The 18,512-nt window shown below is 40.5% G+C and overlaps 1 protein-coding gene across 1 annotated transcript in view; it reads right to left on the reverse strand.

Moving 5' to 3' along the window:
- Window positions 1-769: 769 nt before the first annotated feature.
- Window positions 770-18,512, reverse strand: part of LOC126251370 (tetratricopeptide repeat protein 1-like) — a 38,938-nt gene continuing 21,195 nt past the window's right edge. The window contains exons 3-5 of the mRNA XM_049951753.1: window positions 16,993-17,178; window positions 2,475-2,529; window positions 770-2,391 (exon numbers count right to left, since the gene is read on the reverse strand). Of these exons, the coding sequence (XP_049807710.1) occupies window positions 2,267-2,391; window positions 2,475-2,529; window positions 16,993-17,178 (366 nt within the window). The 3' untranslated portion in view covers window positions 770-2,266. The remainder of the gene's footprint in view (window positions 2,392-2,474; window positions 2,530-16,992; window positions 17,179-18,512) is intronic.

Raw genomic sequence — 18,512 nt, forward strand, 5'->3', positions numbered from 1 at the left:
CAACTGAAGACACAGAAATGATTTGAAATTCATCTGAAGTAAAAAGATATTTGAGGATAGTAGCATACTTTCTTCTTGTATTTTTTAGTTTTCCCCTCCCTATTGCTGGAAACCTTAATCATTTCAGAAGATGTCTTCAAAATTAATGCTACCAACATACGACTGTGAATGACAAGTAATGTGAGTTTCCACTCGCTGTCAATCACCTTTTGACACTTGGAAATGCATAACTTTGTCTGAATCAATAAAATTCAGCTTTAGTTTGTTATCACTGCACAGAGGTAGTCTTGAATATTTATTGGAAGTTATAGCTCTATGCGTAATACTCTTCAGCACCTTCTACCCAAAATCATACAATGATATGATATCACAAGAACTGCTGTTTATATATAAAAGTTCTGCCTTGAAAACAATTCATGAACTGATGAAAAACTATGACAGTATAATATGTGCTCACAGCATGTTAATCACTTGTTTCCACAACATTTAACAAACTAACATAGTTTCATCTGTTTTAATAACTTACCGTATTTACTCGAATCTAAGCCGCACTGTTTTTCCGGTTTTTGTAATCCAAAAAACCGCCTGCGGCTTAGAATCGAGTGCAAAGCAAGCGGAAGTTCTGAAAAATGTTGGTAGGTGCCGCCACAACTAACTTCTGCCGTCGAATATATGTAGCGCTACACAGGCATGCTTTGTAGGCACAAAGGTAAATACTGGCGCCAAAACCTCTGCGTCAGTAAATAAATTAAAAAAAAAAAAAAAAAAAAAAAAAAAAAAAAAAAAAGGTGGAAGACGAGCTTTTTTTCTCCGCCCCGAGTTTCGAACACTGCATTTTCATACATTATCCAACGAAGTAAATACAAATTCCGTATTTTTCATCTTCAAATGTAGCAGAATTTCAATGTACTACGAAAATCCGACTGGCAAGACTGTTTGGGATGTTTGTCCATATGGCCAAATCTACGTTCTGAATTTTTCCTACCTGTGAGAAGAGATTGTTGCTAATAGGAACCTGATGAAATGTGAATCACATGCAGTATTCTCTTCACCATAAGAATAATATGAATGTAAACATTTTGCCATGTATTCTTTCGTGTTTGCTGCTATCTCATTTAAATCCTGTCTGCCTAATAAACTACGAAACTAGAGTGAGACAACAGCAAACGCGGAAGAATATACGTATCGTGTCATGTTTATATTCGTATTATTCTTATGCCTAATAGTGATACAGTCAGGAATGAAGCAAGGCAACTGAATAGATTTTTAAATCTAAGATGACTCTAATTTCTGTTCAGAATTTGATGTACTAACGAAGCAGCCGCAAAGATTTTCAAACGGAGAAAAATTTTGCCCCAAAAGCAAGCCATGCCGCGAGCGACGACAGGCCATAAACACGCACTTTCGGAATGCGACAAACAATGCATGACACAGTACAGTAATGCATTTTCAGCTTGGAGTGACGTAAACACATATAACAAAGAAAATGGCACTTATCAGATCAAAGGAAAATAAGCAATCGATTCAAACCAGACGAAGCACGTGAAAAAGGAAGGGTACCCGTATAAATACGGACGGAGCGCCTGACGCATAGCAATGGCTACCTGGTAAAGCTTAACTGCTAAGCTTACGATTCTAACCAAACTAATGTAGCTGTATCGTCATTCGTTTGACCTAAATTGTGTCTCATATTACAATGGACCAACTTTGTTTCGATTTGGAGGTGCGGCCTAAAACTTTTCTCTCCCCTTGAATTTTGAGTCTCAAATTTCAGGTTCGGGAACTTTTTTTTTTGTTTCCCCCTTTATTTCGAGTCTCATTTTTCAGGTGCGGCTTAGATTCGAGTAAATACGGTATCTACATTAATACTTCAATGAAGTCATATTTGTCTGTTATTTGCCAAATCCACAATAAGTACATATTTGCAACTAATTTGAAGTGCTGAAGGAAAATGCTGAAGGAAAACACTAACTTATCACACTTACAATTAGGATTCTTATTACACCAACAGCCCTACTATTTAGCTAATACTACATGTGTCTTAAAAACAATGAACTTAATAAAATGGTCTCACAAGCAATAATGGTCCTGACTTGTATCTTCAAAATTAGCTTTCACTGACTAGCATCATGATTAGATTTTATTTATTTTGGTGCATATTGTAATATCATATAATATATCACAGAAAGATGCAGTCACAAGAAAGGACTGTTAAAATTGTACAACAGTCCATGTGCCAATAAATTACATTCATTATCACAATTTTTCATCTTGGATTCTGCTTAAAATTAACGGAATAGCCACCAGAGTTTGGATCTTTCTTGAGTTCAAAATTTTCAGTTGAAAGGTTGAATGGTCGAAGTATCATGTTACCCAAATCCTTCAGTTTTGCTGAAACAGTGACAATACTTCCGTTAGCTTGTTCTGTTACTTTTGTTCTCTCGGAGAATAGGAATTAATTTTGCTTTACTTACATAGCATCTCCGTTTTCAGTTTTTCATTTCTCTGTTCTATCTCATATGGTAATCTCTGCAACACAGAAAATTATTATACAGTGTGGATAAAAACCCAACATAATAAACATATAATCTGTCCTGTATATGGAAATAATATTATCTCGAAACAATTTTGTCAAAAAAAAAAAAAGGTACTTCAAACTCTGTGAACTGAAAACTGATCTATCAATGCAATAGCTTCAACAAATATGATTGGGAATTATGTTCACAAGAGACTTTGGCCAGATGTTTTTAGCTATGACTGAAAATGAGACCATAGGTAATATCAGCTTTGGTGAATTAGTTATGTTAAGAAATAACTTTTAAAGTAAAGTTTTCATAGCAACGATATGGCAAAATTTTCTTGATTATCAGCAAAAAGATAAATTCACCCCAATACAATGTTTCAATAAATATTCTACTCCTGTTCTGGTGAAGTGGAAGCTGTTATTTATAGATTCTGGATTACACCTCTGCTTTCCCAACAGAACACCAGATGGACCAGTCACACACTGCCCAATGTGGTGGTGGTGGTGGTGGTGGTGGTGGTGGTGGTGGTGGTGGCAGTGTAATGTGGCAGGGAGTTTAATTTAGATGGAAACTTCTGTTCTGCTTCAGCAAAACACTTTTACACTTACTCCCACAGCTTCTTTTTGATCACAAGAGGCTCAGAACTAATTACTGGTAACATCTGAGCATTCAAAAGAAGGTAATATCTTGACGATGAAATTACAATGCTATGTTGGGCCTATATACTGGGGTCCACATTCATACCCAGTTCTGTACACACCACACTGTCCACAATTCAAACGAATTTAAGCCAAACTTCCACACTGTGCATGGTGAAAGAGCCAGAAGCACCATGGATTGCTAGTTGTTGTTGGCTGGGGCACTCACATCATTCCAAGCAAATTCTTCCCTTGTCATTCCATAACAGTTGTCCATCAGTTGAGTGCAGCACTTATAACCATCTCCCCCTTGTTGCGCAACACAATATTATTCATTTCCACGTTAAAGAAGATGACAAATACACTGAGACTTTAACAAGACGAAACAAAGTTTGCAGCTGCTCTATTTGGAAAGACCGAAGTGTTTGAATGGGTCAGTGATGTTTCCACTGTCATGATCATGTTGAAGATAAAGCTCGCTATTGTCCTTCATGGTTGGGTATGACTAATGAAAACATTGTCACTGACCATAACAATATAGAAAATTACCAATGCTCAGCTGATGTCAACATCTCACTGAATGTGAGAGTGTTCATACTATTATCAGAAGAAGATCTTTGATATCACAAGACATCAATAAGGTGGGTCCCATGTGTCCTCAGTGAGAGGAAGTGACTTTCAAGTGACAAGATTCAGGTTTTCACTATACACCAGAAAAAAATAAGACAAATGTAAAAGGGGAAAGGGTGTGGGGGATATTGGGAAAAGGTGTGGGGGATATTGCAGTCAAAGCCAGAACAAACCCGTTAGACACACAACTTCTAGCGACTGTCATTCAGGATACAAAATGTGTGTTGCACATTGATTTTCATTGTGATGGAAGGCTGATGGATGCAGAATAATATTGCAGGTAGTTGGTTAATATGAAACCTACCTACTGCAAGAAACTATACTGCCAATATTATTGAATAACAATCTTCAGCTGCACACAGCAGCTTTAACCAGCTAAAAAATCAAAGCAATTCACTGATCATATCTCAAACATTCTTTTTCGCTCATGTAGGAGGCTCAGGTGGGCAAAACTTCAGTAATGGTAAAGCAGTCGACAGTAAATGTGTAATAGGTTGCTGAAGTACTAATATTTTTATGAGGAAGCTGCCATTCTGGTAAATAAATGTGTTGAAGGACAAAAAGTATAAAAAGAAAAATATTGCTTTTGTAACATTACCTGTCACCAAAAAAGCAATTCAAATCTGAATTATCCTTGAATTTAACTACCTGGGCAGTAAGCACTTTTGCTTAAGGTTAGGAATGCCAAACCCATGTTCTTTTCATTGTCCTATTTCACCTTTTATTTGTCTAGAAAGCACAAATGATTTGGGTTTCGAAGTTTCATTCTTGTGGAGAGTTTTGTACAAGTATGTAAACTCTGTTGTCAGGTAGTTGATTGATTGATTGATTGAGAGAGTATCGGACCAAACGGTGAGGTCATCAGTCATGCGATTCCAAAGAGGGTTATATAAGAAAGAGGGTCTCCTAAAAGTGGACGGATTCAGGTAGAGGAGTCAAATTATAAAAGAATGAACATTAAACAAACACAGTAAAAGCATAAAAGGTGAGACTAAATCTAAAAACTGGGGGGAAAAAAGGGGGGTGATGATGGGGTCTCAGACTGTGAAGGCTGCAAAAGGAGTCCCAACCACAACTACCCTCCCCTGCTCCAAGACTAAAGGAGCGCCTCATATCTGGAAATAAAACCCACTTTCACGGAGGAAACTGAGGACCAGGTCAACCATCCGTGGATCGTCTGCTAATATTAAACTTAAGGAAGCAGGACGATTATACTTAGCATGAAGGGTCGAAAGAAGGGGACATGCCACCAATATGTGAGATATTGTCAGTCCGACACCACAACCACATTGTGGGGGTGGGTATTAGGTAGCAGGAAACGATGAGTGAGACGGGTATGGCCAATGTGTAAACAGAATAAAACAATAGACTCCTTCCGAGAGGGGCAGAGAGAAGTGCCCCAAACTGCAGTGGACTCCTTGATTGTGTGTTGTTTATTATTATGAGCAGTAGCACTCCAGATGGGATCCCACTGTTGGGCAAAGTGAGATTTGACAGATCCCCATATCCGCAGCTGGAATCATGAAAGGAAATGGGGGTATGTATCTGCTTCTCTAGCCAAACGGTTGGCCAATTCATTCCCTGGGATGCCCACTTGACTTAGGACCCAGAGAAAGACAATGAACAGGTGGCATGCTCAATGGCAAAGAGAAGGTCATGAATAGCAGAGACCAAAGGGTGACAAGAGTAGCACTGACCAATAGCCTGCAGCTGCTCGTGGAGACTGAACAAATTAAAACACTGTGGAGGGAGGCCTGAGAAACAAAAAGGAGGGCCCCGTGAATGGTTAGCTCTGCTGTGAACACACTACATGATCCTGGCAGTAAATGGTGTTCGAAGCCAGTAGAAGGCGTGAAAGCATATCCCACCTTATCGATGGTCTTAGAACCATCAGTGTAAAAGATGGTGGCACCCTGAAACTCTGCAAGGATGGCACAGACAAGATGCTGGAAAACTATAGGAGTGACAGACCTTAGGACCCTGGAATAGAACAGTCCTAATCTGTGGTTTAGGCACCATCCAAGGAGGGAGGTAAGGGAGGAAAGACACGGGGTACAGTCCAGTGAGTGGAGATGGAGATTCTGAGAGAGGGAAGTGAGGAGCATGCCAACCGGCAATCCCACCCATGGGCAGGTGTTAGGGAGGGAGACATCCCTCATTGGCGAAGAGCACAGCGCACATGGGATGGTCAGGGAATTGGTGAATGGTGACTGCATAAGAAACAAGGCACCCAGCATTCCTTTTTACTTAGCTTAATAAGGTAAGGAGCCTTAGCACGGAGACGCTTAAAAGTGAGGAGGTTGGGCTGTGAAGGTTATCGCTTCAATTGCTGCAGCGCCCATTGGTGGTCATGGACAGCGACTGTGACATCCTTGGTCCACCACGATACTGGTGGGCGACGAGGGGGACCTGAAGATAGGGGGACAGCAGCGCCAGCAGCATAAGGAAGAGAGGCAGAGAAGCTTTGCACAGCTACATCAATGGAATTTGAGAAGGCAGTGTTAAAGTGGACAGCAGACATATATAAAGGCCAATTGGCCCTGCAGAATGCCCAATGTGTGGGCCTGTCTGCCTGGCAGCAGCAGGGGGAACGATAAAATCACTGGAAAGTGGTCACTGTTACGAAGGTCATCATGTGATGACCAATGTAGGGAAGCCATGAGGGCACAGAAGGAGATCGTGAGATTGATAGCAGAAAAGGTGCCATGAGCGGCACTAAAGTTGATAGGGGAACCATCATTGAGGAGACACAAATCGAGGTCCGTGATAAGTTGATCAATTAGGATACCCCTACCCGCTGCAGTGACACTCCCTCCACAGTGGATGGTGGGCATTGCAGTCCCCAAGGAGGAGAAATGGGGGTCGGAGTTGCTGGATTAAGGTAGACAGTGCAACATAAACAAATGGCCAACCTGGAGGTAGGTAGACATTGCAAATGGTGATTTCCAGAGTCGTTTGCACTTTAACCACTATCACTTCCAAGGTGGTACATAGGGGGATCCAGTCACTAATGACATAGGAGCAAACCAAAGTGCAGATCCCACCATATGCCACCCCAGGACCAGCACAGTTCTGGCAGAATGCCCAATAAGCACGAAAACTTGGAGAGTGGTCATCATGGAAATATGTTTTTTGAAGAACGAGACAGAATGCAGAATAAGAGGAGACAAGACATTGCATTTCCTGTAGGTGATGATAGTATCCATTGCCGTTCCATTGGATGATCCTGGGTCCAAGGTAGATGTGAAGAAGCCGAGGTGGTCAGGTCACTTGGTCGTAGTTATCACCTACAAGGAGGGGTGACATCCATAAATAACATGTCAGACTCAGGTTGCGAGGGGGGAGATGGCACCTCCGGGGCCACGGGGGTGCCTTGTCTTGGGATTTATGTTTCTTCTTCTTCTCTTTCTGAGGTGGAGGAGGGCAGGGCACAGGATGAGTACAGGAACCAAAAGAGAGCAGGCAACCTTGGGGCACACAGATGGTGCGCCTCATGGCCGAGTGGTGGTAACAGTCTTTTGGCCTGAGATACGCTGGGGAGAGGGGTCCTGGGAGGGAGCCCCATCACCGGCAGATGTTGAAGAAAGGGGGCGGCCGGAAAGGGGGAGCAGCTCCCTGATGGGAGGTTGTGGGAAATGCAGGGGAGGGGGAGGGGAGAGTGGGATGGGGCTGGGGTAAGGACGAGGGAGGAGGAGGAGGAGGAAAGGAAGTAACAGAGGCAAAATTTGAAGATAGTGACACTGGATGGAGTCTCTCATACTTCTGGCGAGCCTCAGCTTAAGACAGGCGATGCAGGGACTTGTACTCTTGGATCTTCTTTTCTCTCTTGTAAGCCGGGCAATTCGGCAAGCGAGGGGATTGGCAGTCAGCAGAATTGACACACACACAGGCGGCAGAACACAGGGGCTTCCCTCATGGAGTGAGTGGCAACAGTCATCACACAAAGAGTCCGCCGTACAGTGGAAAGACGTGTCTAAAACAGAAGCACCGAAAGCACAGCATAGGTGGAGGGGTGTATGGCTTCATGTCACATCTGTAGCACATAACCTTGACCTTCTCTGGGAGGGTATCACCTCGAATGCCAGAATGAAGGCACCAGTATCAGTGCAGTTGTCTTTGCAACCCTTCTGCACACATAGAACAAAATGAACGCCAGATTAGCCCAAAGTTCCTCATCAGTTTGCAGGATGAGGTCCCTATGAAAAATTACTCCCTGGACCATATTCAGGGATTGGTGAGGAGTGACAAGACACCGGGACATTGCCAAGATGATTACAGGCACGAATAGCTGTGGATTGAGTGGCAGAAGAAGCTTTGATCAACAGGGAGCCCGAGGCATCTTACACATAGACTCCACTCCACTAAGTTTGTCCTCGATATTTTCCACGAATAACAATGGCTTTGTAGTGGTGAATGTGTATGCATCCATCCTAATACACACGAGGTAACGGGGAAAGGCTTTCAGCCCAAGATGGCGAGCTTGGCCCTCCTCCCATGGTGTAGCCAGGGAAGGGAAGGTTGCCGGATCATACGAAGCAGCAATCAAGGATCGTTCACCATTTGAAGAGACGGCCATTTGAGAGAGGCCAAATTTTTGCAGCTTGATATGCTTCGTGCACCAAGTATCTGCCCTGATACCACTCACTCTGACAAGGGGCTCTCCCCTTGGACACCACCCAGCCTCAGCAAGGGTCCTCTGGCAAAATGGACATTGCCGGGAGTTCCAATGCTCCAAGACGATAAGCAATCACTCCTTGGCATAAAAGGGGAGGGTTGGGTTGCTTGGGGAAGGAGACCAGACAGCAAGGTCATCAGCCTCATCGGACTAGGGAGGGACAGGGAAGAAGTCTGCGGCGCCCTTTCAAAGGAACCATCCTGGCATTTGCCAGGAGCAACTTAGGGAAATCACAGAAAACCTAAATCAGGATGGCCGATGGGGGATTGAACCGTCGTCCTCCTGAATGTGAGTCCAGTGTCATACACTGGGAGGGAACAGCTCAGGTATCAGTAGTGTGATCCCTGTGTTGTCAGGGGGCTCAGCCATATGGGTACATAACAGCCCCACCACACAGACTGGCTACACGTGGTGGTGACCTACCATGGTGGAAGGGGGCTACAGTGGGGAAGGGAGAGGGGAAGGAAGCAGGGTGGGTGAGGGATCCACACCGTAGATACTACGGAGGGAGTACTACCCCATATGGCTCACACTAAAAACAGGAAATTCTGAAGTGGAGGTCAAACCTCAAGTGGTGACCTTAACACCAAAAGGACAAAAGAACAGGCAAAAGGAACAAAATTGCAACCCATACAGGAAACCAGGGGAATAGCCAGGTCGACATAAATCAGATCTCCAAGAAGGGGAAGGAGTGGGGATAGGGAAGGAGGGGTTAGGGAGAAGGAAACGCAGCTAGGGAATGAAGAATGAGATGCAATAGCTCGGGGCCCCGTGTGCACCATGCACGAACTCAAAAAAGAACCGTCACTTTGCTATTTCTAATCCAAACCCCAGATAAAAAAGAATGAATAGTACATACAGAAAAGTGAAAAGAATTTGAACACGTTTGAGTAACTGACTTTGAAGCTTCTCTTCAGATGAATTTCTGGGCTGAAAAACACATAGACTTCATGTGTTTATGATGCAGTAATATCTGTTACGAAGTACACAAATGAAACCCAGCACACATTTTGTCAATGAAGCACAATTGTACTTAACTGACTACTTCCAATGTGTAACTATTAAAACTTGGGCACCAATGAAAAGGGCTCAGAGACATTGATTATTTAATTTTGAAGGTTACCTAGTGAAATTTTATTGGAATTATATGCTAAAAATGTAATGTTATATATTTGAAGAGGTTTTTTTCTAGTACTTAGACATATCTCCCTTGAAAGTTGTTTGTGGAGGAGTTACTGTGCTCGTGTAGTATCACCATTTTCTCTGTCTTTTTTTTTAAGAGCAAATGTTTTTGCATAACTGCGTAAGTCATCTATACGGGTCAAAGACTCATTACAACTGTGAAAGACAGATTATCTCTGACTCATGATATAAAAACTTGGTGGATATAATGTGGAACGTTACTTGTACAATGGACAGGCTGACTTCTGATTAGAATTGTGGACAGTAGGATTGCAGTGGAACTGTAATTAGCGGCATTGTTGTAAGCTGCCATTCTGAATATGGAATGAAATTTAATTAATTATGATAACATTTCATCTCATACAAGAGAATAATGTAGCTGAAATGTAGCTTTGAAAATCATTTATGGAAAAATATAATTTCATTAATGGAAAAGAAACATTTTATTCTTTGGGTATTTTAACTTCTCCGTTGTCTGTGGCTCAGAACATTATTTGATACGTCGTAACTAGTAGGGAACTTTGTATCCTAGAAAATCAGTAAAGCCTGCAACACATTCATTTATGCTCTATTTTGAGAGATTAATTTTTGGACTTTTATTGAAATTAATACACAACTTTGACACTGATTCCCATGCTGCAGAATGAATACATCATAGCACCCAAGACGGCTTCCCCATGGCATACGATTGTGCCTCTGACTATGTAATGAATTTTCAGAGTCAAGGATTGCTGGCATTCTGCAGAGCTAAAGAAATTTTATTCCAGGTGCTAACCTCGACATTGAGAGGCAGACATAGTATGATTATGAACTGTAACTGTCTAATAATTTTGTTTTACGCACTTGAGAATTCAATTAGGAATTAAATGTATAGCAGGAAGTGTGGGATATATATGTGTTAAAATAATGGAGGAGCGACTTCTCTTGCCCAAAAGTTTCCACTCAAGTAACAAAATATAATTCAGTCATAATAATTTAAATTCAATTTAATGGGGAGAGAAGTTAAATTAGCACTGACGAACAGGAACTGTTTGACATTTTGGATTCTGAAGTGTTTATTTCAGATTGGATATAAAAAAACATAAACATTAAGCATCACTGCTCAAAAGAAAGTCATTCGTAGATAGTCAACTATTTAAAGTTCACAAAAAGTAAATCAAAATTAAAATAGCATTTTGATTAGCTACTACCCAGGGCAGCAATATTTGTGCTTTACTAACACTATTTACACAGTGTACTTATTGCAGCTGGGAAATATATCCTTTGATTAAGCCCTCTGTTATAGTTTAAAGAATAAATTATACATAAAATGACAAAAGGCTCACATGAAATGCATTCAATAAACTGGAGTGAAAAAGTTTATATTGTGGTTCACAGTAAATGCTGACATCAGAGCAATACAACAGATGGTCAGTACATCCCTTCCCCTCACAATTAATGTACTATGATTTTTTCACCAACAAAAATATCCTCAAGTAAGTTGTGATTTGTTTTACTATTCCTTCAGTTAAAACAGTGAGGAATACATGGAGAGGAGCAGATGGTAAGAAACACTGGCCAAAGGTGAGTGTTGCTTTCATCATAAACTACTAAAATAGTATCAAAAGACATAATTTAAGTCAAGGAAACAATTAAAATAACTCTGAGTTTTTCAATTATTTATTTGCAGTGAAGTTTCAGAGTCAGAAACTTAACTGTCTGAATAACTTGCACATTCATTGTATCTATGTTGTATCGGTAATGGCCAAACTCAAAGAAAATATTCTGCATGGAGCAACATAGGTCATTCTGAGTAATTCAGGTGCAGGTAAGCTGCAGTGCAAGGCACTTGTCAAGCAGCTAGCTGGATTACTGATGATGATGCAGCAGTCAAGTAGCAAGCATGTCCGCCACTTTCAAAGGGTTAAAAATAACATTCACAAATTATAAACAAAAATTCATACAGCTGTTTACAAGTTATGACTGGTTTTTATAGCCATACCAAAGTCAATAACTGTTGATCAAACATTAATGATGAGATGCATATCTCTATTAATTCTTTCCAGATGACAAGTTTATTTGATAGTGACAAGCATAACTCCAACAGAATGCTTGGACATATTGAGAAAACGCACGGAAATGTTTTTGCCTTTTTAATGACACTGACAAAATCATTACATGTAAGGTTTGTCAAGCTTTAAGGAGACAGGATTACTTTATGGTCACAGGAAATACATAAATGTGTGACACTTGAGAAATTTCTTGTGTGTGGACGAGTAAAGCAAACTAAGATTATGTGGGCTAGAAAAAGAACAACGTAACACTGAGATCGAAACATCTAATTTTGCACTTTTTTGAGGTGAGTATGGAATATTTTGAAGAAAAAATAGCAATATCTTTTTCAGTTTTCTCTAGCTGTGGTTAATTTTTTGCAGGATAAATGGACCAATAAACCAATGTATAGGATATTTTTATTTTCTTCCAATATCCATCAAACATACGATAATAGTCATTTCTCTGTGGTGACTAGTTTTGACCCATCAAGTCCATTTTCAAACCATAGCACTAGATGTAAGTGTAATCATATAGTCCATCATTGTACATGTGAGTAACCAAATGTTCATTATTCATCACTAGTAATCACTATATGAAAACAAAATTTTAAACTTCATGTGAGTATACATTGCAATTCCTTGCCAATCAAACACAGCAAACCCATTACATTGGAAAGAAATCACACTGTATACTCATATGAAGCTTCAAATTTTGTAACTTGAAGGGGGAAGGGCAAAGGGGGAACGGGGAAGGGAAGGGAAGAAACTATTGATACAACTGTGTCAGGACTTTTTGCAGAATCAGCGGCAGTGAGTGAAAATGTGTGCTGGATCCAGACTCGAACACAGGATATCCTGCTTACTACACAGTAGCGTTAACCACTTTGCCATCTGGACACAGTGTTTTTGTCGCAAATGCGCGGACTATCTCACTATCTCGGCACACTCACCGGCTGACCCACATTCCCACCCAGCACCACCTATCCGCAGTACTTGGACATGTCTGAAAGAACAGACACCATGCAAAATCCGCAGCTGTGATACACATTATAGTATGTAACGTGATGTAGAAAGGAAATGAAAGGGAAGGAACTATTGATATCACTTGCATTGGGGCTTTATGTGGAATAAGTGGCATTGGGACTTTATGTGGAATCAGCAGCAGTGAGTGAAAATGTGTGCCGGACTGGGACTAACTTGGGCTCTTCTGCTTACTAGGCAGTTGCATTAACCAATGTGCCATCCAGACACAGTGTTTATCATAAATGTGTGGACTACCTTGCCATGCTCCCTGGCTGACCCACATTCCCACCTAGTGCCATCTATCCATAGTCCCCATCCATGACCTCCAAGCTCACTATTTTTAGACTGCCACAGGAGGTTGAACGAAATGTGCATCCACCCTGGATATTGTGGACACATTGCCCACAATGGCAAATCAGTTATATGAATGTGCGGTGTGTGTTCTTTCAGACACGTAAGAAGAACAGACACCACACATTCATATAATTTAACATTTTTAATTCATGTAATGATTACCAGTGACAAGTAATGAAAAATTGGTTACTCACATATACAAATTGGTGGACTGTACGATTACATCTACATCCAAGGCTATGGTTTGAAAACTGATGCTGTGGTTCGAAATTAGTAACCAGAAAGAAATAACTGTTTCTCAACTTTGACACATATAAAAATAATGAAAACCGAAGTTATTGGTCCTATCTTCCATCAGTAAGTTCGAACTTCGTAAATGTTATTGGATTTTAGTGGTTTCACATCTGTGTCTACAGCTGAGCTGTCAGTAATTGTGGCTGAGGCACAGGGGGACCAAGTTTGATTCCCAGTCCTGCCAAACTTTTTCTTTAGAGAGAAGCCTAGAACAGAGTACAGGGTTTGTGAGGGCAAAGAGAAGTGATTTTTTTGTTGTTATATGACAGTCTCCCCCCCCCATGAACCATGGACCTTGCCGTTGGTGGGGAGGCTTGCGTGCCTCAGCGATACAGATGGCCGTACCGTAGGTGCAACCACAACGGAGGGGTATCTGTTGAGAGGCCAGACAAACATGTGGTTCCTGAAGAGGGGCAGCAGCCTTTTCAGTAATTGCAGGGGCAACAGTCTGGATGATTGACTGATCTGGCCTTGTAACATTAACCAAAACGGCCTTGCTGTGCTGGTACTGCGAACGGCTGAAAGCAAGGGGAAACTACAGCCGTAATTTTTCCCGAGGACATGCAGCTCTACTGTATGATTAAATGATGATGGCGTCCTCTTGGGTAAAATATTCCGGAGGTAAAATAGTCCCCCATTCGGATCTCCGGGCGGGGACTACTCAAGAGGACGTCGTTATCAGGAGAAAGAAAACTGGCGTTCTGCGGATCGGAGCGTGGAATGTCAGATCACTTAATCGGGCAGGTAGGTTAGAAAATTTGAAAAGGGAAATGGATAGGTTAAAGTTAGATATAGTGGGAATTAGTGAAGTTCGGTGGCAGGAGGAACAAGACTTTTGGTCAGGTGATTACAGGGTTATAAATACAAAATCAAATAGGGGTAATGCAGGAGTAGGTTTAATAATGAATAAAAAAATAGGAGTGCGGGTTAGCTACTACAAACAGCATAGTGAACGCATTATTGTGGCCAAGATAGACACAAAGCCCATGCCTACTACAGTAGTACAAGTTTATATGCCAACTAGCTCTGCAGATGATGAAGAAATAGATGAAATGTATGACGAGATAAAAGAAATTATTCAGGTAGTGAAGGGAGACGAAAATTTAATAGTCATGGGTGACTGGAATTCATCAGTAGGAAAAGGGAGAGAAGGAAACATAGTAGGTGAATATGGATTGGGGGGAAGGAATGAAAGAGGAAGCCGCCTTGTAGAATTTTGCACAGAGCATAGCTTAATCATAGCTAACACTTGGTTCAAGAATCATGAAAGGAGGCTGTATACATGGAAGAAGCCTGGAGATACTGACAGGTTTCAGATAGATTATATAATGGTAAGACAGAGATTTAGGAACCAGGTTTTAAATTGTAAGACATTTCCTGGGGCAGATGTGGATTCTGACCACAATCTATTGGTTATGAACTGCAGATTGAAACTGAAGAAACTGAAAAAAGGTGGGAATTTAAGGAGATGGGACCTGGATAAACTGAAAGAACCAGAGGTTGTAGAGAGTTTCAGGGAGAGCATAAGGGAACAATTGACAGGAATGGGGGAAAGAAATACAGTAGAAGGAGAATGGGTAGCTCTGAGGGATGAAGTAGTGAAGGCAGCAGACGATCAAGTAGGTAAAAAGACGAGGGCTAATAGAAATCCTTGGGTAACAGAAGAAATATTGAATTTAATTGATGAAAGGAGAAAATATAAAAATGCAGTAAATGAAGCAGGCAAAAAGGAATACAAACGTCTCAAAAATGAAATCGACAGGAAGTGCAAAATGGCTAAGCAGGGATGGCTAGAGGACAAATGTAAGGATGTAGAGGCTTGTCTTACTAGGGGTAAGATAGATACTGCCTACAGGAAAATTAAAGAGACATTTGGAGAGAAGAGAACCACTTGTATGAATATCAAGAGCTCAGATGGCAACCCAGTTCTAAGCAAAGAAGGGAAGGCAGAAAGGTGGAAGGAGTATATAGAGGGTTTATACAAGGGCGATGTACTTGAGGACAATATTATGGAAATGGAAGAGGATGTAGATGAAGACGAAATGGGAGATAAGATACTGCGTGAAGAGTTTGACAGAGCACTGAAAGACCTGAGTCGAAACAAGGCCCCGGGGGTAGACAACATTCCATTAGAACTACTGATGGCCTTGGGAGAGCCAGTCATGACAAAACTCTACCATCTGGTGAGCAAGATGTATGAGACAGGCGAAATACCCTCAGACTTCAAGAAGAATATAATAATTCCAATCCCAAAGAAAGCAGGTGTTGACAGATGTGAAAATTACCGAACTATCAGTTTAATAAGTCACAGCTGCAAAATACTAACGCGAATTATTTACAGACGAATGGAAAAACTGGTAGAAGCCGACCTCGGGGAAGATCAGTTTGGATTCCGTAGAAATGTTGGAACACGTGAGGCAATACTGACCTTACGACTTATCTTGGAAGAAAGATTAAGAAAAGGCAAACCTACGTTTCTAGCATTTGTAGACTTAGAGAAAGCTTTTGACAATGTCGACTGGAATACTCTCTTTCAAATTCTGAAGGTGGCAGGGGTAAAATACAGGGAGCGAAAGGCTATTTACAATTTGTACAGAAACCAGATGGCAGTTATAAGAGTCGAGGGGCATGAAAGGGAAGCAGTGGTTGGGAAAGGAGTGAGACAGGGTTGTAGCCTCTCCCCGATGTTATTCAATCTGTATATTGAGCAAGCAGTAAAGGAAACAAAAGAAAAATTCGGAGTAGGTATTAAAATCCATGGAGAAGAAGTAAAAACTTTGAGGTTCGCCGATGACATTGTAATTCTGTCAGAGACAGCAAAGGACTTGGAAGAGCAGTTGAACGGAATGGACAGTGTCTTGAAAGGAGGATATAAGATGAACATCAACAAAAGCAAAACAAGGATAATGGAATGTGGTCGAATTAAGTCGGGTGATGCTGAGGGAATTAGATTAGGAAATGAGACACTTAAAGTAGTAAAGGAGTTTTGCTATTTAGGGAGTAAAATAACCGATGATGGTCGAAGTAGAGAGGATATAAAATGTAGACTGGCAATGGCAAGGAAAGCGTTTCTCAAGAAGAGAAATTTGTTAACATCGAGTGTAGATTTAGGTGTCAGGAAGTCGTTTCTGAAAGTATTTGTATGGAGTGTAGCCATGTATGGAAGTGAGACATGGACGATAACTAGTTTGGACAAGAAGAGAATAGAAGCTTTCGAAATGTGGTGCTACAGAAGAATGCTGAAGATAAGGTGGGTAGATCATGTAACTAATGAGGAGGTATTGAATAGGATTGGGGAGAAGAGAAGTTTGTGGCACAACTTGACTAGAAGAAGGGATCGGTTGGTAGGACATGTTTTGAGGCATCAAGGCATCACAAATTTAGCATTGGAGGGCAGCGTGGAGGGTAAAAATCGTAGAGGGAGACCAAGAGATGAATACACTAAGCAGATTCAGAAGGATGTAGGTTGCAGTAGGTACTGGGAGATGAAGAAGCTTGCACAGGATAGAGTAGCATGGAGAGCTGCATCAAACCAGTCTCAGGACTGAAGACCACAACAACAACAACATGACAGTCTCATTATTTCTAAGCCATTAATACTAGTGAAAAATGTTATATGCATTGAAAAGTTTAATCACCTGAACAGCTGCCTTTGCTTCTTTGTGGCTTGGCTCAATCTCAAGTATTTTTTTGTAATCCTCAAAGGCTTCATCAAGTTTCTCTAGTGACTCCTGTGCCTGTGCCCTACGCAAGAGTGCTTTCACATATGTTGGATTTAGCTCAATGGCTTTACTGCAATCTTCAACAGCTTCTTTCTTCAAGTCCTGTAGAATAATGAAAAACTTATTAAAATAATGATATAACTTTTTACAACAAAATCATTAGTCAAAAATGCAGAGGTAATAGATAAGATTATTAAAATATAATGCAAGTGCAGTGACGAATTACAGAAAAATGTAATTTCTATCCTAGATATCGCCAGTGACAAATGCCTCAATCATCAAGAAAAATAATTGCTTCAATCCAACACACATAATATCATAAGTAATTTCAAGTATATCATAAAGTTTTATGAATTTGGACAATCACAAACACCTAAGAATACGTTCTGCCAACAGTAACTTGACTAGCTCAGTCTCTAAATTGTCCCCTTAATATTAGTGTATTTTCATAAACAAAATTACCGATGTCCATCATTCACTAAGCATTTCCAGAATGTAGACACACATTACATGCAATTACTTAAAACCCATATCAATTAACATATATCAGGTCTGTTCACTCAAGACTGTGTCACAAACACAAACACACTTGTATAGAATCTCTCTCTCTCTCTCTCTCTCTCTCTCTCTCTCTGCAAGCATGACCACTGAAAACCTATCCTATTCTTATTCTTGAAGTAATGGAAAATAAATTGCCAAATAGAAATTAAACATAAATATCCCAACAACAGCAATGCAAAATACTCATAACTAAACACATTTAGTTTATACTTAACATTCAGAGAACTGTCACTGTATTTACAAATTATGAGACCAGCTAGCTAAAGTATTGGGTGGTGGAAATGATGTGACAAGCTTGAAGTCTTAATAAAGTTTAAAGTGTATACCATCACTGTACTTGGCAAGAAAGCAACTAGTATTATGTATTGTAGCCATATGACCTAGTACCCATGATAAAGCTATTTTGTACTTGAAAATAAAAGCACAACAGCAAGTCTAGCAATGTACAACACAATCCAGAATCCCATAGAGTACATGGTGAATCCTGCTTCAACAAGTGATTGTCCAGTGGGAGGAGGAAAAACAAAAATGTAAAATGCATACACAATGAAGTAGTCATGCTTGGAGTTATACTAATTTCAATCTGGAATTACTATTGCTGGTTTTGTGGGCTAATAAGCAATTTGATCTGTTACTGAAACTACTGGAAAGATTTTGTGTACAATTCATATTTTTTCACACTCTAGTGAAGATTAGAATAAATTTGATACAGCATATGCAAATATTACAACCAACAACCATAACAGAGTTCAACCATGATACAGTTAGCACTTGGTACTATTGTTAATGGTTTGGTCACACTTCCTACAAAAAAAAAAAAAAAAAAAAAAAAAAAAAAAAAAAAAAAAAAAAAAAAGAAAGAAAAAAGAAAAAAA

This window comes from Schistocerca nitens, chromosome 4, assembly GCF_023898315.1.
Source record: "Schistocerca nitens isolate TAMUIC-IGC-003100 chromosome 4, iqSchNite1.1, whole genome shotgun sequence".
Classification (NCBI taxonomy): domain Eukaryota; kingdom Metazoa; phylum Arthropoda; class Insecta; order Orthoptera; family Acrididae; genus Schistocerca; species Schistocerca nitens.